Source organism: Coffea eugenioides, chromosome 7 (genome assembly GCF_003713205.1).
Source record: "Coffea eugenioides isolate CCC68of chromosome 7, Ceug_1.0, whole genome shotgun sequence".
In the NCBI taxonomy this organism is placed as follows: domain Eukaryota; kingdom Viridiplantae; phylum Streptophyta; class Magnoliopsida; order Gentianales; family Rubiaceae; genus Coffea; species Coffea eugenioides.
Window position 1 is genome coordinate 8,500,181 of NC_040041.1, and position 23,836 is coordinate 8,524,016.

At 37.1% G+C, this 23,836-nt stretch overlaps 4 protein-coding genes across 4 annotated transcripts; 1 reads left to right on the forward strand and 3 right to left on the reverse strand.

Annotated features, from left to right (window-relative positions):
• The first annotated feature begins 1,583 nt into the window (after positions 1 to 1,583).
• On the forward strand, positions 1,584 to 6,874 carry LOC113778389 (AP2-like ethylene-responsive transcription factor AIL6). The gene is made up of 9 exons (XM_027323790.1): positions 1,584 to 2,162; positions 2,661 to 3,153; positions 3,451 to 3,533; positions 5,056 to 5,064; positions 5,166 to 5,254; positions 5,376 to 5,449; positions 5,558 to 5,608; positions 5,794 to 5,870; positions 6,015 to 6,874. The coding sequence occupies exons 1-9, from the start codon at positions 2,000 to 2,002 to the stop codon at positions 6,461 to 6,463; spliced, it is 1,488 nt and encodes a 495-aa protein (XP_027179591.1). The 5' UTR covers positions 1,584 to 1,999; the 3' UTR covers positions 6,464 to 6,874.
• An 805-nt stretch (positions 6,875 to 7,679) lies between these two features.
• On the reverse strand, positions 7,680 to 8,785 carry LOC113778273. The gene is given in 2 exon segments (XM_027323616.1): positions 7,680 to 7,947; positions 7,950 to 8,785. Coding segments are annotated over 2 exon segments (648 nt in total). The 5' UTR covers positions 8,470 to 8,785; the 3' UTR covers positions 7,680 to 7,819.
• Positions 8,786 to 9,426: 641 nt separating this feature from the next.
• LOC113778310 (receptor-like cytosolic serine/threonine-protein kinase RBK1) lies at positions 9,427 to 14,490 on the reverse strand. The gene is made up of 8 exons (XM_027323672.1): positions 14,071 to 14,490; positions 13,354 to 13,928; positions 11,454 to 11,711; positions 11,017 to 11,171; positions 10,847 to 10,926; positions 10,618 to 10,753; positions 10,081 to 10,230; positions 9,427 to 9,982 (listed from the first exon to the last, which is right to left on the reverse strand). The coding sequence occupies exons 2-8, from the start codon at positions 13,901 to 13,903 to the stop codon at positions 9,824 to 9,826; spliced, it is 1,488 nt and encodes a 495-aa protein (XP_027179473.1). The 5' UTR covers positions 13,904 to 13,928; positions 14,071 to 14,490; the 3' UTR covers positions 9,427 to 9,823.
• Positions 14,491 to 21,046: 6,556 nt separating this feature from the next.
• Positions 21,047 to 22,073, reverse strand: LOC113777969 (RNA-binding protein pno1-like). The gene has a single exon (XM_027323202.1). It carries the CDS (start codon positions 21,959 to 21,961, stop codon positions 21,335 to 21,337), a length of 627 nt encoding a protein of 208 aa, XP_027179003.1. The 5' UTR covers positions 21,962 to 22,073; the 3' UTR covers positions 21,047 to 21,334.
• Positions 22,074 to 23,836: the final 1,763 nt, after the last annotated feature.

Sequence of the window (23,836 nt, forward strand, 5' to 3'; positions counted from 1 at the left end):
AAAAAAGAATTTCGAAAGAAAAATATTCTTTCACTAAAACAAAATTAAATAACGATCTATCATCGAACGATTCTCAGTTTTGTATGCTAAATTTTTTATTTTAGATACTAAAGTTTTCAAATTCATCCCAAATTACTATACTATTCTATTTTGATTTGTGTGAGTTGGTGTGATTTGAGATTTTTTTTTTGGAGAAACCAAACAGCAAAGGTCGTTGTCTAAGGGACTAGCTAAAACTTTCGTGGCTTTGACCGTCATCAACTAGAGAGAAATGCATTCTTGATACCTGTTTTGTTTGGCGCAATTGTATTTCTGTCAAAATTATTCTTTGAGCAGTTATTATTGTGTAATAAAAGAAACATTTGTAGCATATTATTGTTTTGAATGTATAAAGAAATACGAATAAGTAAAAAAAGGAAATGCCCCTAACTCCAGTTTATGTCTTTCTAAATTTTGAGTTAGAAAATACCCATATGTACGAAGATTCATTTTTATCATCTTTGCATTATTTTTGCTGCTATAAACAAAGTAATAAAATTAAGAGAAGCAATTTTTAAGGCATATGTTTTTTTTTTAAAATCTAATATTGGGAGGAGGACTTGTTTTATGCCCGCTAAATAAAATTATAAATTAGTACTATATACATAAACTCTTACTCGGATTGTCATTTTTTTTTCAAAAAATTTTTACATTTTTTACGAGTACATTTTTATTTTACATGTATCAAATTGTTAGAAAATATATATATTTTTTATAAAATAGCAATTCCAACAAGCTCTGAAATGTCGATTTGAAAATTAGAAAAAGAAAACGGTGTCTTCAAGACTTGTCAAAGAATAATAAACAAATAAAACGTAAACGGTAAAATCAGCACTGACAAAGTGTAGAATGCATACTCATATCGAAACACACACAGATTCCACGGCATGGAAGACAAGTGTGAGAATTAGGGCCATCCTGCAAAGTCAAAAAAAGAGGACAAAAAAAAAAAGAAAACAGGAGAGAAAATTTTCTTTCCTTCCTGACAAGGTAAAATTAAACAAAGGAAAAAAGAATTGAAAAGGTTTTCTTCTTACATTTTTTTAAGTAAAAAAAAAAAAGAAGTGTCCAAAATAAATAAAGAAGAGGAAAGAAAAAACGAAATGAAATTGTCCGCCAGCCCGGATCTTTCGCGACCTTGTTCGCAGACAAAATTTCTTCTCCGCAGAGCCAAAAGTCACTGCTCACTTATTTTTACTAATATTTTTTTAAACCCCCAAGTAAATTTTAGATTTTTATATTCACCCCCCAAAAAAATACTAAAATCAAATAGTTGTAATCTACTACTACTTACTAATCTTTCTCCTCCCCCACTTTTCTTCTCCATACAAAACCAGACAAAATTTCAAAACAAAAAAAAATCTTAAAAGAATTAAAAAGCCCCCTCAAAGTATCCCTCTAAGTTTCCGCCGGATGGCAGATGAAGCCGCTCTTTGCTCCCATTATATTCTTCCACCTGCTCATTTCAACCTTCTTCTCTTCTCCTCTCTTTCCCCAGCTAGCTCCCATTTTCTCCTTCAAACACTCCCAAAAAACGGAAAAAAAAAAGAAGAAGCTTTCATCTGCAAACAAGAAACTAAACAACCCCTTCAATCCTTTTAATATATATACTTCTACTACTGCTTCAACTTGTGTGGTCTCTCTAGCTCCATCTACCTCTTCTTCTTCACTTTGCATGTGCTACTTTTTTTTAGTGTTTTAAGACCTCTTTTAGTCCTCGAAGCAACTTACACTCCAAAACTACATTCTTTAACGAGCATATAGATTTGCTTTTCTCATCACATTCTGCTTTGGTCCATGATATGGGGTCTTTATCATCAAATGGCTAATAAACTTCAATTTGTGCAAGTTTCTTTTTCGAGTTTTACTGGTAGCGAGTTGTGAGTAGCACATACTAGTTGAAGATTTGAAAAAAACCAACTTTGAGGCACGAGAAGGCAAGGGGAGGAATATATATACAATGGCACCAGAAAATAACTGGCTATCATTTTCACTCTCCTCAATGGAAATGCTGAGCTCTTCTGCTTCTCAACCTCAGATGCTTCAGTCCACCATGAAACTCGCTCCTTTTGATGCTGATTCTCAGCAACATTACTACTACTCCGATCACTTCTACACCAACGGTACAAAAACTACAAACTACACATTACCTCATTTTCTTTGTTCAGACTTAAAAACCCTTTTTTTGTTGCCCTGAAAAAGAAAAAGAAAGAAATTTAATCTCAAAATCTGACCTAATTGTGCATCGTCAACAGCTCAACCTTCTGTTTGGTTGCTGAGACAACCATAGAAGAAAATATTGCTAAAAGACAAGATTATGCAATTGCGTCATACTTTTTCCGTTACTGGAGAATTTTTTTTTTTTTTTTTTCAAAAAATCTCCATACCTCTTCTTTAAATCCAAATGGTACCTTATTTGTACAACCTCTCATGAGTCATGAGTTGATTTTGTTGAAACTTTTTCTGCCCCATTTTTTCTGACCGAACAAATTTTTTGCCTTACACCAAAAACACCCCTTTCACGTATTTCAGCTTATTAACAGCTCGGATCAAGTTGTACTGTATTATCTTTAGCAGCATATATTCACTATACTATTTTTGGTGTGACAATTTTTTTGCAGGGTGGCAAAACGCAAAGCCTGAAGAAGTCACAGAACAAAGCAACATGAATGTTTATACCACCTTTCTAGACCAAAATCAGGCACCACCAAAGCTAGAAGATTTTCTAGGTGGTGACTCAACTGAGACTCAAGACTCGTCCTTGACTCATATCTCGGCTTCTGCTGCAGCAGCAGCTTACTTCAACGATCATCACCATCAAGATCTCAAAAACATAACTGGGTTTCAGGCCTTTTCGACTAACTCGGGCTCAGAGGTTGATGACTCGGCCTCTGTGGCGAGAACCCAAGTCATGTGTGCTGAGTTCACCGGCCAGTCTATTGAGTCGGGCACCGAGTTGGCCTATCCCCAGTGCCCCACCGGAGCTCTGTCTTTGGGTGTGAATGCCCAGAACCCTCCTGATCAGAAAGCCATTGTCGCTGTTGATTCCCAGAGTTGTAAGAAAATTACTGATACTTTCGGTCAAAGGACTTCAATCTATAGAGGCGTTACTAGGTAATACTATATTCTTTTCTTTTCCCTCAAAATATCATATTTTAAATTTTTTTGGGTCTAATCACTAGTGAAAATGACTAATCCCAACTGGGTTTTCAGTTTTATGAATTTCTTTTCAGGCTTTTCTATAGTTCGGTCACTGTCTTATGGATTTTTTTTTTTGGGTTTTGAGCAAAGTGAAAAGCGTATTTAATTAAAGTGTTCTTTTGTTAAAAAAAGGGGGGGGGGAATGATAAACGGGATTTGATTATCTTTGAGGCTGTGAAAATGGGCTAATTTTGGTTTCGATGATACCAGACACAGATGGACAGGAAGATACGAAGCGCATCTCTGGGATAACAGCTGTAGGAGGGAGGGCCAAGCCAGAAAAGGGCGTCAAGGTAATGCCAGGATTTTTTTTTTCTTTTTAATTTTTTTGCAAGGACAAGGCCATAGGAATATTTTTCATTTTTGTGATTCGAATGCATAAGGCTCTGGGGAATGAATAAATGACTGATAAGAAGGTTGCATGCAAGTGAAAATCACATTAACTGAGGGGTCAGGACTCAGGTGTGGAGGGAGAGCAATAGGAGTACATTTCTCTTGCTTTCTTTCCATTCAGAACTTTTATGATGATTGATTGAGTGAGTGATGGCATATGAATTGTACAAACTTGTACTTGGCATGGTGGACTATGAAGGAGAAGTAAATAGTCTAATACTACTACTAGTGTCTAGTACCGCTGCTGCTGCTGTAGTATTTTCTTTTTCTTTTTTCGTTCATTGATATGATCAGATGGGCCGCCATTTTGTTCATATGGGCAAGGATTTGTTTTGTTCTGATCTTCTCCTGTACAGGACAGCTTGCAATTCTTTCTTCCACCGGTGGTTATTTGATTCAAAATTTTGTCCGGTTTATTCAATCTCTTGTGCATAAAATTCTTTGTTATGGTCTTCTCTATCTAATCTATCTGACCACACCCCAGGTTGTCTACATACCTCAGCTAGTCTGAACACCTATTATCTGAGCCTCTGAATTCTATCAGTTTGCTTTATAGTTAGCTTTTGCTTTTCTTCCCCCTCCCCCCCCCCCCCCCCGGCTCTCTTTCTCTGGGCCAGTGACTCTCAATTGGTTTGACCAAGTCTTGTCATCCTTCCTCTTCCTATTGCCCTTGCCCTTCTAAGTTCTATCCCCATACTTAGCCCACATGAAAGTTGAATGCACTGCCCACCATTTTTCCCGGATTCACACCACCCCTTGATTATTTTAATATCAGTTTTTCCTGTGGGCTTAATTAATTAGCATACATTTGCTGAAAAGGGTTCGAACTTGAGGGCATAATTGATATCTGCTCCTTCATGTATTACTGAGATTTTGGCTCTTCCTTGGTGTTTGTTCGTACTCTTTCTTGGTGTTTTTTTTTTGACTGCTAATAAAAAAGCTTTATTATTCGTGAGTAAGCATGAATTGTGACTAAACGGGTTTGATTCTGGTTAATCTCTGACAGACAATTGTAGTAATAATTGAATTCACATTACGGAACAGGATTTGAGAAGAGCTTTAATGGTTTAAAATTTTGGTAGTGACTTTTGAGAAAGAAGAGGACTGATCGAAGTGGTGCGGAATTGGGACATGTCATAGTGACTTTTTTGGGGGGAATATATATAGGACGTAAATTGTACTAGTACTGATCTTGCTCTTTCGGTACAGACTTGGGATAATAAAGGCTTCAATGCGCATGCAACTGAGTTTCTTTATCTGCTTTTCCTTTTTCTATGAGTAATCTATATATTTTTTTTTATGGCTGAGATATTTTGACCATCTTCTGTCTGTAGTGCTGATGTTTTTATCTTTTTTTGGCATGGAATGGCCTTTTGATTCCTGGCTGTGCCTGAAAATGTGGAATTTTTTTTTCCCCTGCAGTTTACTTGGGTAAGTGATTTTCCCAGCTTACCACCATTTTTCTTTGAGACCCATGTTTCAAAGTTTGCGTCTTTTTGAATTATTTATGGAGAATCTACCAAAATATGCAGGTGGATATGACAAGGAAGAAAAGGCAGCAAGAGCTTATGACTTAGCAGCCCTAAAATACTGGGGTCCCACTGCCACCACCAATTTCCCTGTACATACCATGCCTTTTTGCCTTTTCCAAATATCTAATAATCCCGTTTACCCTGTAGTTGCATGCATGAATTACTCTTCAACTGAACTAATTTTTAAACTGGACTGTATATTTCAAACAGGTTTCCAACTATAGCAAAGAACTCGAGGAAATGAAGCATGTCACCAAACAAGAGTTCATTGCCTCACTGAGAAGGTATTTGCCTAATTAATCCCTTTTTGCCTTACAATCGGCTTTGAAGTTTGGGATGCTTATTATTCTATAATTGTAGAATTCTCATACAAATTTCTGATATAATTTCAGAAAAAGTAGTGGTTTCTCCCGTGGCGCATCCATATACCGGGGCGTAACAAGGTTAGAAGCCTGTTTAGCAACAACTATAACTGTCTTGATTGTTTTGGTATCGTATTTTCTCTTCATAGTTAGCAATAGTAATCAACCGCGGATGAAATGATTCAATTGCTATTAGTGGAATTAAACTGTTACCTTTAGCGCTGATTGATTTGTGTATTCATCTGTATTTTTTTCTTCTTCTCCAGGCATCATCAACAGGGTCGCTGGCAAGCTAGGATAGGTCGCGTTGCAGGGAACAAAGATTTGTATCTTGGGACATTTGGTAAGTATATTAGGCTTAACATTATGTTTTTTTCAAATGACTAAGTAAGGTTCTTGTCTTGCTGTTTCACTTTATTACTTCATTGTACTACTTGGTAACATTATTATTATCGACAAATATTAACTTTATTTTTTTGGGTGGCAGCTACTGAGGAGGAAGCTGCAGAGGCATATGACATAGCAGCAATCAAGTTTAGGGGGATGAATGCAGTGACTAACTTTGAGATGAACCGATATGACGTTGAAGCAATCATGAAGAGTGCTCTTCCCATTGGTGGTGCGGCAAAGCGCTTGAAACTCTCTCTGGAATCTGAACAGAAACCATCCATCAGCAACGATCAGCAGACTCAATGCAGCAGCAACGGCAGCAACACTATCAACTTTGCTGCATTTCAGCCAATTTCTTCAGTTCCTTGCGGAGTGCCATTTGATAACACCCCACCACCTTATTATCATCACAATCTATTCCACCAAATCAGCTCCAATAATACTGCTGGTACTCCTGATACTACTGGCCCTATCTCCATGATAACTCCAGTGCCTCTACTCCCATCACCGGCTGAGTTTTTCCTCTGGCCTCACCAGTCCTATTGACATAATCACAAGCTGGTTTACGCTTTCGGCGTAATTCTATGAACCTCCTAATGTTCTTAGCTCTATTAGCTGTCGTCCCTGGTATTTATCTTAAAGCTGACCCTTCTCGTCTGACCCTACCTCTAAGACATATTAGCATAGATTTAACCATGGCATGGCTGGGATATGTGCTCGTATGAATGAATCGACGGATAAAGGTTTAGTTTTCTAGGTAGAAGAAGTTAAAACTTGTAATTATCTTTGACAGCTGAATCAGACCTTGCTGTTGCTGGTTTAATGGCGGTATTGGAGCACTCGTTGTGGAAAAATTTTGACTTCCCCAGATTTCCATGTTTTTGAGTAGCTCCTCCTGTATCAAATCAGTTTTGCTGAACGGTCCAGAACTAACAAAATATGAAAATCATACAAACATGTCGGAAATTTTATGGACTGCTTTTGTCTCCTTGACCACCGAGTTATCTGGCCCGTTGCTAATGAAAATCATACAAACATGTCGAAAGTTTTATGGATTGCTTTTGTCTCCTTGACGGCCGAGTTGTTTGGCCCTTTAAAGGCAATGGCGCGGACAATATGTTGCCAAATCACTCCTTGCATGCTAAATTGATGTGAAAATGGATCCTAGAATACCACATTCATTAAGCAAGGTCCCTATGCCATTATCAATTTGCATTCCTTTGTTGGCGCCTTAAAAGACAAGGAATGTCTATTGAGCTGCTCAAGCATTGTCCCTCCTTCAGCAAACAGTTTTTGTTGGATGACTATTTGTCTAGGCTTTGCTACAGGCTGTTCTATCATCCTCTATGGCCACAAGATTAGCAATTAGTAATTAACGACAAAAAAATCATGTAAAATACTTGTCTTCGATTGGATTAAAGAGCCTAACCAAAATGATAAGAGGACGCTCATTGCTCTTCTCAGACAAATGACTGAATTAACCATCATTACCATTTCCCTTCAAATTTTCCCCACCCAATCCCCCTCTTTCTCTTGTCAAGCACGATGGTAATTGTGTTAATGATACAAACGTTACAAATACAGATTCATTAACATTAGCACAGAGGATCAAGTTCATCCAACAAGATTGGTCTGACGGCTAAGGTTGAGACTTCAAAAAAATAGAGGTTCTAAATTCTAATTCTCCTGCCCCCTCTTGCTTCTTAAATTCCACCTCTCTGTTGGGGAAAAAAAAATAGTTCATCCAACAACAAGAAGAAAATAGAAAGGAATCAGACCATAAAAGGGAAATGGGAGTATACAAATTCCCAGTTCATTACAGAAAATCGAGTGTGGAGTGTGATTTTACAATATTACAAGCCCAAGTGAAAGCCCACCTAAGAGTATATCCTCTACCCAACTTTAAAAACCCAAACGGCCCAATCCCTCGCGAGCCTCATCGAGCCCAGGATCAATCTTTAAGGCCTCGAGAAAAGCGTTCTTGGCTTCCTCCATCAGCCCTTTCATTTCGTAACACCGTCCCAGTAAGCAAAAAGCCGAGCGTCAGCATTATCACAACTCAACATCACCGCTTCAACCAGGTCCGACACGGCCGAGTCAACTCGTCTCCTCCGATTGATGGCAATTTGCAACTCGGCCCTTTTAAACAACGCATCCCCTCTATCTTTCTCCGACAATCCCTTCACGACCGCCGGCGAGAGGGCCATATCTAGCGACTTCAGGGCCGGGCCTTTATGGCCCATTATATCGAGGGCCACGGCTTTGAGAATATGAGCGGCTGGGTCTTTGGGCTGAATGGCCAGTGCTTTGTCGGCTTCCGTGGCGGCGGATTTAGCGAGGTTAAAAGCGGTGGATTTGTTGTTCTTGAATTGAACGGATCGGGCTCGGGCCAAGAATTGGGCCCCCGAAATGAAGTGGCGGTGAGCTTGGACGTTTGGCCGGGCTTTCGACCGGAGTTTACTTAGGGCTTGTTTGGGAAGGTGGTGCAGGAGGTAGAAGATGCATAGGGTGAAGATGAGGACAGCCAATTGGAGAGTGACATCTGTCCCCATCTGGCAATGTAGGCCTAGGCTTTCGAGGCTTAGTTGTGGGGACCGACCGACAGAGCGATGAGTTTGCAAGAGAAAGGAAGAGCAGAGACAATTGTTTAGCAGTGTTTTTGGTGGACTGAAATGGCAAGGAACTGAGTTGTTCTATTTCTAAATCTACCCTTAATGTTTGTGGGATTTGCTTTTGGGCCCTTTTGCTATTATGGCCAGCTGAAGATTATGAGTGGTAACTATCAAACAAAGAGATGTGAATTGTAAGAGTGCCAAAGGAAAGCTGGAAAAGAATTTCAGATTACGACATTAATAAAGTGTTTTGCATCAATTATTGAGAATTTTCCCTTCTTTTTTTTTGTTGTTGTTGTTAGCCAAGAAGAGTAATCTTTTTATTACATAGTAGACTTCTAGAGTTGGCTTTTTGACAAGGGCTATCTAGTCTAGATTAAAGGGGGGAAAATTCCCTGTAATAAATCGACATAAATTGATAAAAAGAAAGGCTTAAGAAAAAGTTTCAAATCAAGCTGCATCTTTCAAACAATTTTGTAATACTTGGACCCAAAATTCTGTCTTGCAAGCTTTAGTAGGGCCAAAAGTCATGGAGGCCAAGGAGAGGAGGAAGAGGAGGAGCTGATTTCACTTGTCGAAGTCAAATTGATTTAAACACAGTACTACTTTTTCTGCATTTATTTTGAGAATAATAATAATGTTTTGATTACGAAATAATACCTAGTAACTGTACTGGGAATCAAATAATACCCTTTGATGTGAGGGCTCTGTTCTAGGTGTCAAAGTCCAGCTAGCAGACTAGGCATATGATGCAGGAGAATGTGTTTAGTATTCTGGTTTAAGAGGGGTAACTTTCTCCATGGCCAATGAATTTACTGCAAAGTTGTCCTGCGTTTGTTTACTTTTCTGGAGCAGAAGAGAAGTTAAAAAATAAAACTTTTTAGAATGAGATGTAGATTGCCTCTTCCAGGATTCAGTCCCATCTGATTAGTTATCAAAATTCCTCATCATTTCAGAAAACTGCAACAAAAGGAAGTAAACGAGTATCTGTTGTAACACCAATTTCCTTTCCTCTGCATCATTTGGCTGCTATGCACTTCTTCTTTATCCTTGGCAAAGCAACCAACGACTTGGAAATACGAAGAACATGTGAAAAACATAAAGGTTCCTCATTTGATGTTGCACAGCTGACATGAACAGCATTTAGTCACCATGAAAAGATATCAAACTAATTGAGGCTTCTATGTACAAAACAGCATTTGGGTTGGTTTTAGCAACTTCAGTAACCAACAGCATCAGTGGAATCAACAGCAGTAGATGACACTGGTGCAGCATGAACCAAAACAAAGAGAATTTATTCCATTAGAAGCTCCATATGTCGATTAAGGTCCTTCAGATAAGTTGTACAGGAATATTCTTCCAAGTCACAAGCATCCAAGAGCAATGCTCTTCCCCCCATAGACTTCTGCTTCACTTCTAATGCTTCCTTTTCCCCTTTCAATAGTTGAACAACCTGGAAAAAGAACGTATCAACCTTCAACAATAATCATCCATTGCAGCCTTACGTGGCAGACCCTTCTACTCGAGACAAAAAAAAAAAAAAAGATTTACCCGCTTCATGCTGGGACGCAGACTGGGTAGGTGATGAATGCATGTTGAAGCCGTAAACATGGCACGGTTCATTTCGGTGGCATCATACTTACCTCCCAAACAAGGATCTGCTAGTTCTTTTGCATTATTCTTCTCCAGCAATGGTTTTGCCTGTATATGCGAATTCCAGGTATTAGGATTATGTTGAACCAACGTAGTAGGAAGATAAGTGAAATTAGTCAAAACAAGCTTAAGATGATATATTGATCTGCAGACATGTAAATCCTTGATCTGCAGACAAGCTTGAGATGTAAATCCTTGAAATCAAAGCTCATCTCGAATTCTTAGATTGTTAACATAAGACTAATTATGCTACCTACTCTCTGGATTTAATTAACTACAGGCCATATTGGCTAATCATCCTAAAAGAAACCATAACAAACATGGCATATGCTCAGAAAGTCGTAGCATATGTTGTTAAGAAATGCCCTTTCAGAGAAGAAACTATTCTAGACAACCTTACAAGGCTAAAAAAGTTGGAGACTAATTGGACCGTACCCACATCACAAGGCTTTGTCTAGATGAATCAACAGCACGGCGACCTGTTATGAGCTCCAGGAGTAGAACCCCAAATGCGAATACATCAGTCTTTTCGTGTACAATTCCGTGCATGAAATACTCTGGAGCCAAATATCTGCAACGAGATGGATAAACATATGATTGGCACTAGCAATGTATAACAGATTACTATATCCATATTTGAACCAATTAAGCTGATCTGCTGTACCCAAAGGTGCCTTCGATGGGAGAAACAACATGGTGAGCCCATTTCTCTGGAAGCCATTTTGCTAGTCCAAAATCAGATATCTGCAAATGCAAAGAAATGCGAGACAAATCATTCAACCCTATGCGAATCAACAGAAACAAGAAAATTTTCTTCGCCGTCATGATCAATACCTGAGGCTCGTAATCTTCGGCCAGTAATATATTCGATGCAGTAATGTCTCGATGGATTATGCGCCTCTGGCAGTCACAGTGGAGATACTGCAATCCTTCAGCTACCCCAACGGCCACCTTATACCTTGTCTTCCATTCCAAATTCTCTGCTGAACCTGGAGTACCGAATTTCTCTCCATTAGCCATAATACTGCATGATGAATTGTTAAATTACAATGCTCTATAATTCCAGAATTATGAATTCAGCAGTCTTTCGTGCCACAGAAACATTTAAAAACTCAAGTTTATAGGATTAGGTCTTCTTCTATATAATATACCTTTCCAGTTTCTGCCTACAATGGAGCATGCCCACATGTAAAATTCTTGGTATAGATACGGCTAGAATGCAGGAGAAAAATAAAATGTGAAAGGGAATTAAAGGCAAATAGATACAGCACCGTGTAGCACTGATGCCAGGCTGCCATGAGGAAGAAACTGAAGGACAAGATGCAAACCACTGTCGACACTGAAGCCAATTAACTTGGCTGCATTTGGGTGATTGATATGAGCAATTATCCCAAGCTCAGACAAGAAATCACCAACTCTATCTTCATCATTCTTCTCTTTCTTGGTAATTCTTTTAACCGCAACAATTTGACCATCAGGTAAGAATCCTTTGTAAACTTCTGCATGTCCTCCTTTCCCAATCAACTTATCTGCCAAAATTTCGTGTCAAGTTATTATCAGAAATTAATTAGCAGGATTTCCACATTTCAGAGACCTGGTCACATGGATTATTATTCTAGTGGACCTATATGCTACTCAATCATTGTGGTTCAAGCAGGGCATTAATTTATTTACGTGACTCATCACTGAAAGCAATTAAAGATCATGGGCCATTCAAACGTCCTTTAATTGTAAGAATTTGTATATCTATTACAAGATGTATACTGGCAAAATCCAGCAGCAAACAATTGACTAGTTGGTTTATGGGTATCGTCAATCGTGGTATAGATGTCCACATTTCTCAGCCCCCCTTGTCTTTTTAACTTGCCCATCTGGCATTAGAACAAGGCTTGAAATACAATACTTAGTGAACATCTAGGGGACCAAAAGGGTACAATATCCTGTATTACTCCATCAACATCAGAAGAATAGTTTGTGGCTGCTGTCTCTCCCTTAATTCTTTAAACAATTCTGCTTTGATGTTGAATTCTTTTTTATCAAAAAATCAGGAAATTTCTCGCCATGCCGGGCAAGGAATGGCAAATGGAACATTTCCTTTTACATCTCAATCTACAATATAAAGACTAAATTTGTCAGCAATAATTTTACCAACAAAAAATTTATACTGACTTGGGCAGTTAGTCTATTACCAGCAGTTAACAATATTGGACATGTTTGGACACTTACTGCAGACCGCAGTCCATTTAGATTTTTCAATCATAAATAATGCAAAAATGGTCAGCAATAGTGGTCCGGGGTCTGGTCCCAGTATCACACTTTCTCATTTGTGTGCATCAAAATTTCGACAAGTCAAAAAGTCTGCAGCTGCTGCAATAGTCTCTTCAAGCACAGTTTCTTTTTGACTACTTTAGTTGGGTGCTTATATACCAACTCAAAAAATAAGGGGCGTAGTTAACTGCGCATGCCACCACAAATATTCAAATTAGACATGATGTTTTATGATTCTGTGATTTTTTGTCTTCAGAACTAGTATTAAAAAAAATGAACTTGTGAAATGCCTTAGAGCAAAATACTACCGTTTTCCAAACAAATGTTTAGTTTATACTCTCATTCACCTCTTTCTGCAATATTTTGGTAGTTGTCCCAGCTCTCAAAAGGGATGAAAAAACAGCAAGAAAAAGAAAAAGAAAAAGAAAAGAAGGTTAAGTATCAACTGTCCTAAAAAAAATGGACGGAATATAAAAGAATATCCTTTAACAAAGAATCGACCATGTCTTTTGAAACCTCAAAGGAATAAAAGAATCCCATTACATGAGCATGCAAGAATCAAATTTTATTATCTTATCTTTGATGGATCAGTTTAAACTTTCAAGCCCCTCATGTTATTCATTCCCCACAGCAGAGTTTCAGCTGTTCCAGTTACGATTTAAATCATGACATACTTTATAGCTCAACACATAATCCTAAGACTCCAACTTGCTCCAGAAGATGTACTCTCAGCCTCATATATCAGGCTAAACAGAAAAACGATAAAGAAAAGAGAGGTGAGCAAAGGCACGGTTTAAAGTTATTTGCCTGCAACGTATAATTATATAGTAAAAACAAACAAGGAACAGGGCATTCAGAAAAACCATATGAGGATGGAAATAAGCATTAAACTTGAGTTGTTACCAGAGCTAAAATTATCAGTGGATTCAGCCAGTTCCTGATAGCTAAAATTCCTCCAAGATGGTTTAGGCACAATCATATCTCCACAGTCAATGCTTTCCTCAGCACTACAGTTCCTGCCCAGCTTTCTCCTCCCACTTTTCTTCGTAAATTCTTGTCCAACCCACAACAATGGAACTACCGAAAACCTCCTTACTGATCTTTTCTTAAAATTATCAAACAAATTCTTCCACTGCACAACATGGCCATCCTTGCTGGAACCACCTGTGCCTCCCTCAACTGCTGCTTCTGATTTTTCATCTAAAGATGAGGAACCAAAGCTCCTGCTCCTTTCCCCGCTGCTGATGCTGCTTTGATCAGAATCTGAAGAACCTGATGTGGGAATTTCCAGTACACCTCTTGGTGATGCTGCTTGCTCATCAATGAGATATCCCTTTATTTTCTTATACATCATTGATTCTTCTGCTTCCTCTGTTTCTTGATTTTCTCCATCCTGTTTGGCGGCATCTTCTTTTACTTCCATTTGTGAGTTTGCTTGGTCTTCCTTTTCCATATAAGTTCCACCTAAAGAATTATAACTTCCCACAAAAAAATCCCATCTCAAAAAATGATTGAAATGATCAAAATATCACACATTCTCATTAACCTTTTCCAAACAAAGATAAAGACACATGCTCTTATTGCTATCTAGGGAAAAGAAGAGGAGATTAGATTACTTACCATCCATGAAAATTTGTTAAGATGAGCCAAATAGGATTTTTTTTCGTTGTCTCAAATATAAATCAAAAGGCTTTCAATTCAATTTCATGTGGTGTCTGAACAATTTTCTTCCTCTTTTTTTTTTCTCTTTTCTGGTTACATAATGGAAATATGAATGAAGGCCACGAAGATTTTAAATTTGAGCCATCATGGAATGTGACCTCTCTCTCTCTCTTTCTTCTTCTTGAAAAAGAAGGAACGGAAGAAAGAGAGAGAGGAAGAGAAAGAGAAAGGGGGACAGAAAGCAAGGAAGTTGGAAACGAAGAAGGAGAGAATTGGAGATGGAATATCTTGTGGAGGTTGTTATTCTTTGAGCAAGAGAAAGAAGAAGAGGAAGAAGAGAGAGGACTTATCAGAGAGGGAAAACCTCAAAAACACAAAACCACCTTTGCGGTGTTAATGGACTATATTGCTAGACATATTTATAAACAACTTCAAAACAAAACAAAAAAAAGGAAAAAGCAAAATCGGACTACATTGCTAGACATATTTATAAACAACTTCAAAACAAAGAAAGAAAAAGGAAAAAGGAAAATCCAAATCATGCTCACTTTTAACTTTGCAGTAATAATTAGGGGTGGCTATGGTTCGTATTTGAACCGGAATTGGGTCGGAACCGTCCCAGTGGTTTGTTGAACCGCAATCCGAAGCAGATTTTGGAAATTGGAATCGAAATCATAACCATGACTAAAGATTCGGATTTAAGTTCACCAAAAATTTGAATGATAATTGGAACCAACAGTTTACGATCCGTTTAAATTGTATAAAAAAATATTTACTACCTAAACTTATTTAGGTTGTTTAGAGTTCAATATCAATAGTTAGCACATAATATCAGTAATTTCAATCATAAATCAATAATTCATTATCCTATTTCATTAGTAAGTTTATACCTCACGACTAATCTAATCTAAATTTAAGTCCAATTCGATCTAATCAACAATGAGATATTTTTTTTTCCATAAAATTTCCATTATTTTTCTTTTTCCTTGCACATAATAACACAATAAAGTTCTTTTTTCTTAATATTCATTGTCATATTTTCTTGAAATCAATTTAGTAACAACAAGTATTTAAACATAACCAAAAGAGCTAAAACTATAATCGAAAGAAATCGAAACCAGAAGTTCAAGAACCACAACTATAATAACCGTCCCTATAAAGGTCATTTTAGATTTTATCTTTTGGAAGAATCGGAATCATAGGTATGTTTAGTAATTATATAGGGAGATTTTACATTTCCTTTTAGGATATCATCTTCATAAGTGAAAATTCACCGTTGGATGGTGAAAGAAGTGTTATTGACCCTTAGATTAAACATTATTACATTTTTAAATTTTAAATTATTATCTTTAGTGAAAGATACAAATTGAAAGAGTAGTATCAAAAGGGATCATAGAAATTTTCAATAATATAATGAAGTCAAAATCTAATCAAACCTTAACACAAATATTAGTGCTAAAATAGTTTGATAAAATGTCTGCCGTTGCTTATTACATTCGTGATTGTTGGCGCAACTACCGCTACTAATACAGGCACATAAAAGAGCGATAACGAACCGAACCAACGGATGTAATTATGGGGGTATAATCAAGGTTATTATGGGCATTTTACAGGGAAAATCTTCTTTTGATGTCATACTCTAGCCTAGATTTTAGGTTGCTTTGGAAAAACCAATTCAATGTAAGTACTCAAACATCTATATGTCAACTTTTGGCGCCACCTTTGATTTTAATTTATAGTAGTAATCATGTTTAGAAGTTGGAGAAAGAAGGAAAACCATTTCCAAGAATAATTTCATGTTTGAAGATCATTTTTTGGTTTTTGTCTCCTCTTTGAGGTGAAAAGGGAAAAGTAATATGCTTGTTCATGGTTGGCTACTTGGGTATTCTGTACCTTTGCACTAACTATGAAATAGAATAGCAATCCAAATCCCAATGTCCAAAGGTAAAGAATCAACTGTAGTGTACCCAAAACGAAAAGAAAAACAAGAAGGAAAAATACTATCAATGTATATAAAATAAGATTTACTCAGAAATTATATAGTAGATTTATGGTTGTGTTTGGATTGCATTTTCTGTCATTTTTCATGGAAAAATTACTGTAGCGATTTGATATATGTGAGAGAAAAAGGTGATAGGGAAATGTGATCACGGAAAACGACAATATTTTCTGACGTAAACAAGCAATCCAAACAAGGCTGTGACATTTTCTTTTTAACGATTTGATTATACACATCATGATGTTGGAAATTAAGTGCCTTTCTACTTCTCTAAGCAACTCTATAGAGTTAATTCAAAAAGTACATCTACAAAATCTACAAAATCAAGGCAATTTTCATCGTACTAATTTTATTCCATTATGTAAACCTACACCCTAATCACAACAGTTGTATTTGAAAAAATTATAGTAAGTACATCTGCTTGTACTAATCTCTCATGCAATAATCAAATAAGTACTGATATATTTGATTTCAAGACAAGTCGAATTCTTGTTATTCTATCCTACTGCATCGGCAACTTCTCAAAAAATTAGTAGAAGAAAAATCATACCTCATGAGTAAGTTGAGCTGATTCAACCAACACAAGAGAAACTCAGTTATAAAGCTCAAGTAATGGAGCAGCATTTTGAATACTGAATTCATAGATCTCCTAAATTATTCTCTGAAATAGGAAGAGTATATCCTCCAGAAATTATTTTCATGTTACGAAGCCAAATGAATTTACATCCATCATTCAAATAATTTTCCCTCATTATAAAATCTGTGAATTTCCTCTGAGGCAAATTTACTTGAAAGGAAATTAATTTATACACTTGATTAATTTACCTATAGACGGCTGGGGAAAACAAATAGCCGTAGTATATACAAAAAAAAAAAAAAAAAAAAAAAAAAAAACACGAAAAGAAGAAAAAGATAAAAACAAAGAAAAATTGAGACAAGAGCGCGCATGCAATAGAATGAAGACATAATAATGATGTGTTACTATCAGTTGGGTTAAAATCAATTTCCCATGAGAATTTTGAGGCTAAATATTAGGTCGGGTTCCTTGACTCGGGTGCATGTCAAAATTTCTGTTTTGGCACTTGCTAGGAGAAAAGGATGTTTATCGAATACCAAGCCTTGTAGAAACTAATTTGTATTCCTTTCTTGTGCTCCATGATTTGGGCATATTTTTGCAGTTTCCCTTATGAATCTTAAGGGTTAACAATGATCCTTCAATTCGTTAACAATAATAATAATATTTTGATAAAACTGTTTCATATGTCTTTGTAAATCATTCAAACAAAAATGTTTGTTCATAATTAAACAGCTTATTAGGATAGATATATATATATATATATATCCTGTGGAAGACTTTGCTATTTTCCTATTTGAGTTCTGCATGTGGAGTGTTTTAAGAAATGTGCAAATATTTGTCTTAAGAAAGTAAACATTTTTATTAGCATGGGTCCATTCTGCATAAAACTTTGTTTTTAGGAATGATGAGGTAAGAGTGGAACTTATACATATATATTTATACTTTCTTGAATGGAAGTATGAAGAGTATAGTGAATAAAATCATGCCCTCGTTTCTAATGTGATTTTGCTTTGATATTGCCAGTTGCAAGTGCAAAGGAAGGCAGCGTTAAAGGTTTCCATTTTGCACCAAAAAATGCAGTAAAGCCTGATTTTCCCCAGGACATGATTAACAACAACAAATCAATAACTTCAACTTCTTTGCATTGGGTTGTTTTGCCAAGGCCTAGCCAAGATTGCCCCCTGATGGGAGCAACTACAAGTCTGATCAACCACCATCAGTGTATGGTAACTAAAGATAAAGCAATTTGGATTTGGACTTTTTTTTTTTTTTTTTGGCTGAACCCACTTCTGAAAATTTTCAGCCAAAATGAGGAAATGGTTATGACAAAAAAACGTTCACCTTGGATCTGTTCCATTGAGGTTATCTTAAACTTTGAGTATTTTTTTTTTTTTTTTAAGGAAATCTTAAACTTTGAGTTCGTTTCAGGTCAAACTCAAAACAAACAAGTGCTTTCTTGTCAGTAGGAAAAAAAAAAAAATCTTTGGCTAAACCACTATCATACCATCAATAACGGCAGAATTTTAAAGCCAAAGTTAATGAATTGGTTATACGTCCTTCCTAAAGTAGTCAATGAATTAGTTACACAGACTTCTCAGCAAGATCACCATCTAAGGCTGCAAAGGAGGACTTTAAAAAACATTTTATTATCTTTCTGTAGGGGAAGATTCATGGTTTAGTGGGTGAACTAACCAGCCGCAGTTTAAAAATTGTCTGAGAGCATGTACATAAAGTGTCATATTACCTCGTAAAACACATGTATGCATCCAAAACAAAGAACCCACCAACCTCACCACCAATCCCATCAGTCAGGGAAGTGAGTTTATCAGAATTTTGTGAGTGATGCAAAAGGCATTTGGGTCAATAAGAAAAGACAACATTCTAGCCATGGGTTTAAAGATGTCAATTTTCTGCCTGTTCTTGACTGATCAACTGCTTAGTAGCAACATTTGACTCTTCTTTTTGGGGACCCTTCCCCAACTTTTTTTTTTTTTTTTTTTTTTAAATTTTTTCAAAGTGAACTAGGCAGGGATATATTTACAAAAATTGAGGTTCTACTTCTACAGAGCAAAGTGGCAACCTTTTGCTCTTTTTACGGGGGACAGTTGTTCTTTTTCTCAGACTGAACTAGGTACATAATTAATCACAACGGTTGAGATTCATCAGAACAGAAGTCGAACCTCATGTATAAATGGAACCAAATATGGTCATGGATCTAATGGTTTTGCAATAGTCTACTTTTTCAAATATCAATCATAATAGCTTCAATTTTGAGGAGTACATTACGTGGACTAACCTCAAATCTTAATTAGATGTGTCAAACTGTCGATAGAACAACACTAATCTGTTTTGCCCAGTTAGAAACTATACGAGTAGCTGTTGTCAAAGTTAATGGTGGGCCTCAAAATCAACTTTTATATGCAAGATTACGCAAACCCTGCATGCTTCAATGGTTTCCAAGCTCCTGATAGGATTTGGCGACGGAACTCTGGGTGGGGCACCAACCTGGAGAAATTGTATGGAGATGGATAGGTAGGGTGCAACAAAGATGAAAAAAACCAGTTTTTGCATTGGTTAGAGCTGCCTCCAAAAGGATCGTGGTTCAGTTGTTCCAACTGATGAGGTTTGCTTCTTAGCTGAAATTAAGTTAGTAATCGCAGACAAAGATCACAAGAAAATGGCAACTGCGAATATAAACAGAACCATCATCATGATGGTGATACATCTTTATAAAAGATAATGAAAACATGACATCACATGCATCCCCTTGAATGCTGCTCAAGTGCTTTAGATGGATTAAGCCTTCTGATGTCCGAACCAAATCTCCCTTTTGAATTGTTAATTCATTGTTTAAGGTTGACATAATGATAGATCAGCTAATTCTGCAAGCACAGGTGACACCATGGCAATTTCAGTATCATCTTCTCATTCGTTCTAGGAGATAAAACATGGAGTAGGGTGCAGTCAGAGATAATAATCATGGGAGGAAAAAAGAGTTAGTGCAGGACATCTAAAGGTAACCTATGTATCAGAAATTTCTTCATTATTATAGCTGTCCTTGACTGAAAGACAAATTCAGGAATAACTACATGAGAAAACAAGCAGATGAACACCTTCAGTCTCTGATAATTGTTAAAAGGTACCCTAAACATCAGATAGATAATCACACGTAGCTGGATAACCTGAAAATAAACCCCAAGATCACACGAGTACTGCACCCGAGAATATGATCACCATACCAAAATAACTGGATGATTGTACTCAGACCAACTTCCAAAGATCAAATTAAGGCATTAGTTCCTAAGCCTAATCATAGGGAGTCTGGACAGGACAAAGAAGCTACAGCAACAGTTTGATGCTAGCTTTCACTCACAATAGACCCCGAGCATAGCGGTGGCAGTATTGCTAACAAATTTTGCACGCACTCAAAATCACAGATGCACTGGCTTGTGATTCAAAAAATGAAAAGCGCTATTTCTTGCTTCATTACCTAAAGGAAATGGAAAAGAGCAGTGATGCCTTTACTACTGCAAACAACCAATGTTTCCCTTTTTAGTTGCCACAAAGTTTTATCCATCCCAAAAGACACCTAAAATTCACCTGCGAATACTGTGATCCCACTACGAAGTTAAGTCACTACACTATAAATTTCAGATACAAGATGGAACAGCGACCAGGAAAACTCCATTTCTTAACAAGTTCATAACCTTATTGCTCTAATTCCTAACAAATGAAAGACAACACCTGTTCCGCGTGAAAGACACAATTGGAAAAGAGCAGAGACGTCTTTACTACTGCAAACAACCAATGTTTCTCCCTTTAGTTGCCACAAAGATTTATGCATGCCAAAAGAGACCAAAAACAACTGTAATCCAGAATGCAATGCTTGAAGAGACAGATACCTCCATGGCACTTTCACCTGTGAACGCTGTGATCCCACTACGAATTTAAGTCACTACGCTATAAATTTCAGATACAAGATGGAGCAGTGACCAGAAAAACTCCATTTCTTAACAAGTTCATAACCTTATTGCTCTAATTGCTACCAAATGAAACACAACACCTGTTCAGGGCGAAAAGACACCTAAAGCAACTGTCGCAGAATGCAATGCTCAAAGAGACAGATACAGCTCCCACTTTGAGTTTAAGTCACACTACTACAAAGCTCAGATACAACATCGAACAGGCACCAGAAAAACTCTATTTCTTCACAAGTGCATAACCTTTGCAGTAGCTATTACTCTTAACTCCTATCAAATGAAAGCAACACTCGTTCAGGACGGCAATGTAGTTGTTCAGGATGATCAATAAAAATCTCCTAATCATCGGTCATAATTATCACAGCAAACAAAATGAACTGTCCCCAAAAATCTAGAAGTAAAATTTGCACCATAAATTCACATCTCAAATACAGCAACCAGTACAATTGAGACAAAATTGCACCATTAATTGAAATCTCAAAGTGAGCGCATCAGTAAAATTGAGAAAATAAAATCCTCACAAAAATGTTCTATGCTCAACGTTCTCTCAGCCATAATTCATATTCTATGACGCTCAACATATATAATCTCACAAAAACAGAATCCAGAATCCATCTCTTTTAACTAACTAAATTACAATCGAATTACTATTAGATTAAAAATAATTCAAAACCTCTCCGCCAAACGGGCAGTGACAGCTCTAAGCTTGGAGTAAACCTTGCCAGCGGGAGACCCCAAAATAAGACTACAAAGTGAATCCCGCGCAATCTTAATATTCGCAAAAGAACCCAGTATATGAATCTTAGTATCAGCTATGACAATCCTAGTTCTCGTCGAATTTTCAATGGCAAACTTTGTTTTCCCTCCTTTTCCCGACAATCTCCCAATAGCCCTCGACAGATGATCCCCTCTCAAAGTCTTGACATCTTTTATCTCGAATGATTCGACATACAATTCATCCAATCGCAGCAGCGAAACGGCGTCGCACACGTCGAAACCGAGCATGAAGGCGTGGACGAAGTCGGCGCATTTTTGGAGGTTGCTGATATCCGGGGTGTCTGGTCGGGTCTTCAGCTCGACTTTTCGGCCCTTGAGATTCATTCGGATGTCGATTTTCATCTGATCATATATTGGCGTGTAGATTTCCATCCAGGCTTTCTTGAGAGGAGTGTAGCGGTGAGGTGGGACGGGGACTTTGCGGAATTGGACTTGGCCCGAGGAGATTTCGTGAGCTTTCAAGGGTTGGAAATTGGGTTTTACCGGGAGTGAAGAAGAAGTGTTTTCCACCTCCATTTTCTCTAGGTGGTGGCGGCGCTGTGAAGGGTAGCGGTGGTGGAGAAGTCCGCTGGACTGGGGAGGAGAAGCTGCAGCTGAGTGAAACAGAAGGAAGAGAACGCTAGGGTTTTTAGATATTAATGGGTCTTCGGTCTTGGGTTTTGACTTTTGATAATTGCAATTTATTTACGACTAGAAAATTTTTCGTGCTTTTTCTGATCGGGCTGGACTGCTGGAGTTGTTCCCATGATTTTGGGCCTCGTACTAAAAGCAAATTGGGGTTCCTTTTGGTTGAAAATTGTTCGAGGAGATCTAAATACGAGATCGTTGTTCACTTGTTCCGAACCTGATGGGTGATAGATGGTAGGCTTGTCAACATTCGGAGCCGGACTGGACCAGTCAAATTTTTCTGGGTATGGATAGGGAAATATTTTATTATTTGGACCCAGATTCAGATCCATTCACTCTAACAAAAATGCAAGTCGGATATGGAATATAAAATTTTGACTCGAACCAGTTTAAATAGATTAATAATTAATAATTTAAAAAAATCTATACTTATAAAAACAATAATACTTCTATTCCTAAATTTTCCAAACCGCAATGCCCCAATTTAGCTGCACATCCCTCTTACTCTCTCTTCTCTTTTGCTCCGCTAGTACACCGTCCCGTTTCCAAGCTTCCAAGAGAAGCAAGATGTTTGATTAGGGAAATGGGAAAACTCATATTTGTGACCCATCATTTGATTAGGGTTTAACAGACACCTCTTTCTCTCTCTTCTTTCTCTCAATCTCAAGGTTTAACTTCTCCACCACTAGCCAAATCGCTCCTCCTCTACAGACGCCTAAAAAACCTGCACTTTCTGGCACATTTCGACCATCACCACTGCCACCACTGATAGGGTGTGAAATTATCATTCAATTTATGATTATTTTTCCTTTTATTCTATCCAATATTGTATTAATTAATATATTCTACTTATATTTGGTATTTGGTGCTAATTATAGGAAGGTGGAGCAAAAAGTGATAAAAGAGGTAATTTTTCAAGAGTTTTCCAATTCAAGATGGAGTCTACGTGGATTATTGGCGGAAGATTAGGAAATTACCATTTTTCTTAAATATTTTACTAGGGAAGAATTAGCATTAGTTGGAGAAGTTTCCTTTTGCAATTAGAATTCTATTTTTGATTGGCCAATGAACGGCCGAAGTATTAGGACTTTATAGGAAACCGAATAAGGAGAAGAAGAGACATTGGGATTGTGAGTAGTCACAACCGTGGGCGATCGCTTGGCTTCTCTATTCGTCTCTCCTTGAATTATCTTTACTCCATTATCGAATGTTCGTGCAAGTTTTGTCAATGAAATTGCTTAGATTGTTCTCAATGAAGAGTAGTTAATTTCTTTTTATAGTCGAATGTCAACTTGAAGACGCGGTACCAAACATTTGTGAGATCAAATTATTTTATTTATTTCTTTTATTCATTAGTATTCGAACGTTTTCTGGTTTAACTTCTTATGATTGTTGTGTTATTTGAATATCATGGGTCCGATATTTAAAGTAACCTAATAATCAATTGCCAAATTAATAATAGTGGCGACTAGCATGATTGGTCTCATGTTAGGGAAATATATGATTTAATTTAAGCAAACCCTCGTAGCGTATTTGTTGGTTAGGGTTGGATTTTTTTCATTCTTAATGCAATCGAGAAATTAAATATTATGGTCATATCTAGGGTTATTTCTTGGTTAGGAAAATAGTTAACGGTCGTACCTTAACTATCGAAAAGTAAGGAAGGGTTAATTGTTTATCCCGTGAATGACAACTATAACTAATCTATTAACGAGTAATTGAATTATCTTTGCATCGATGATCAGTTAAATGGATCATGTCTGA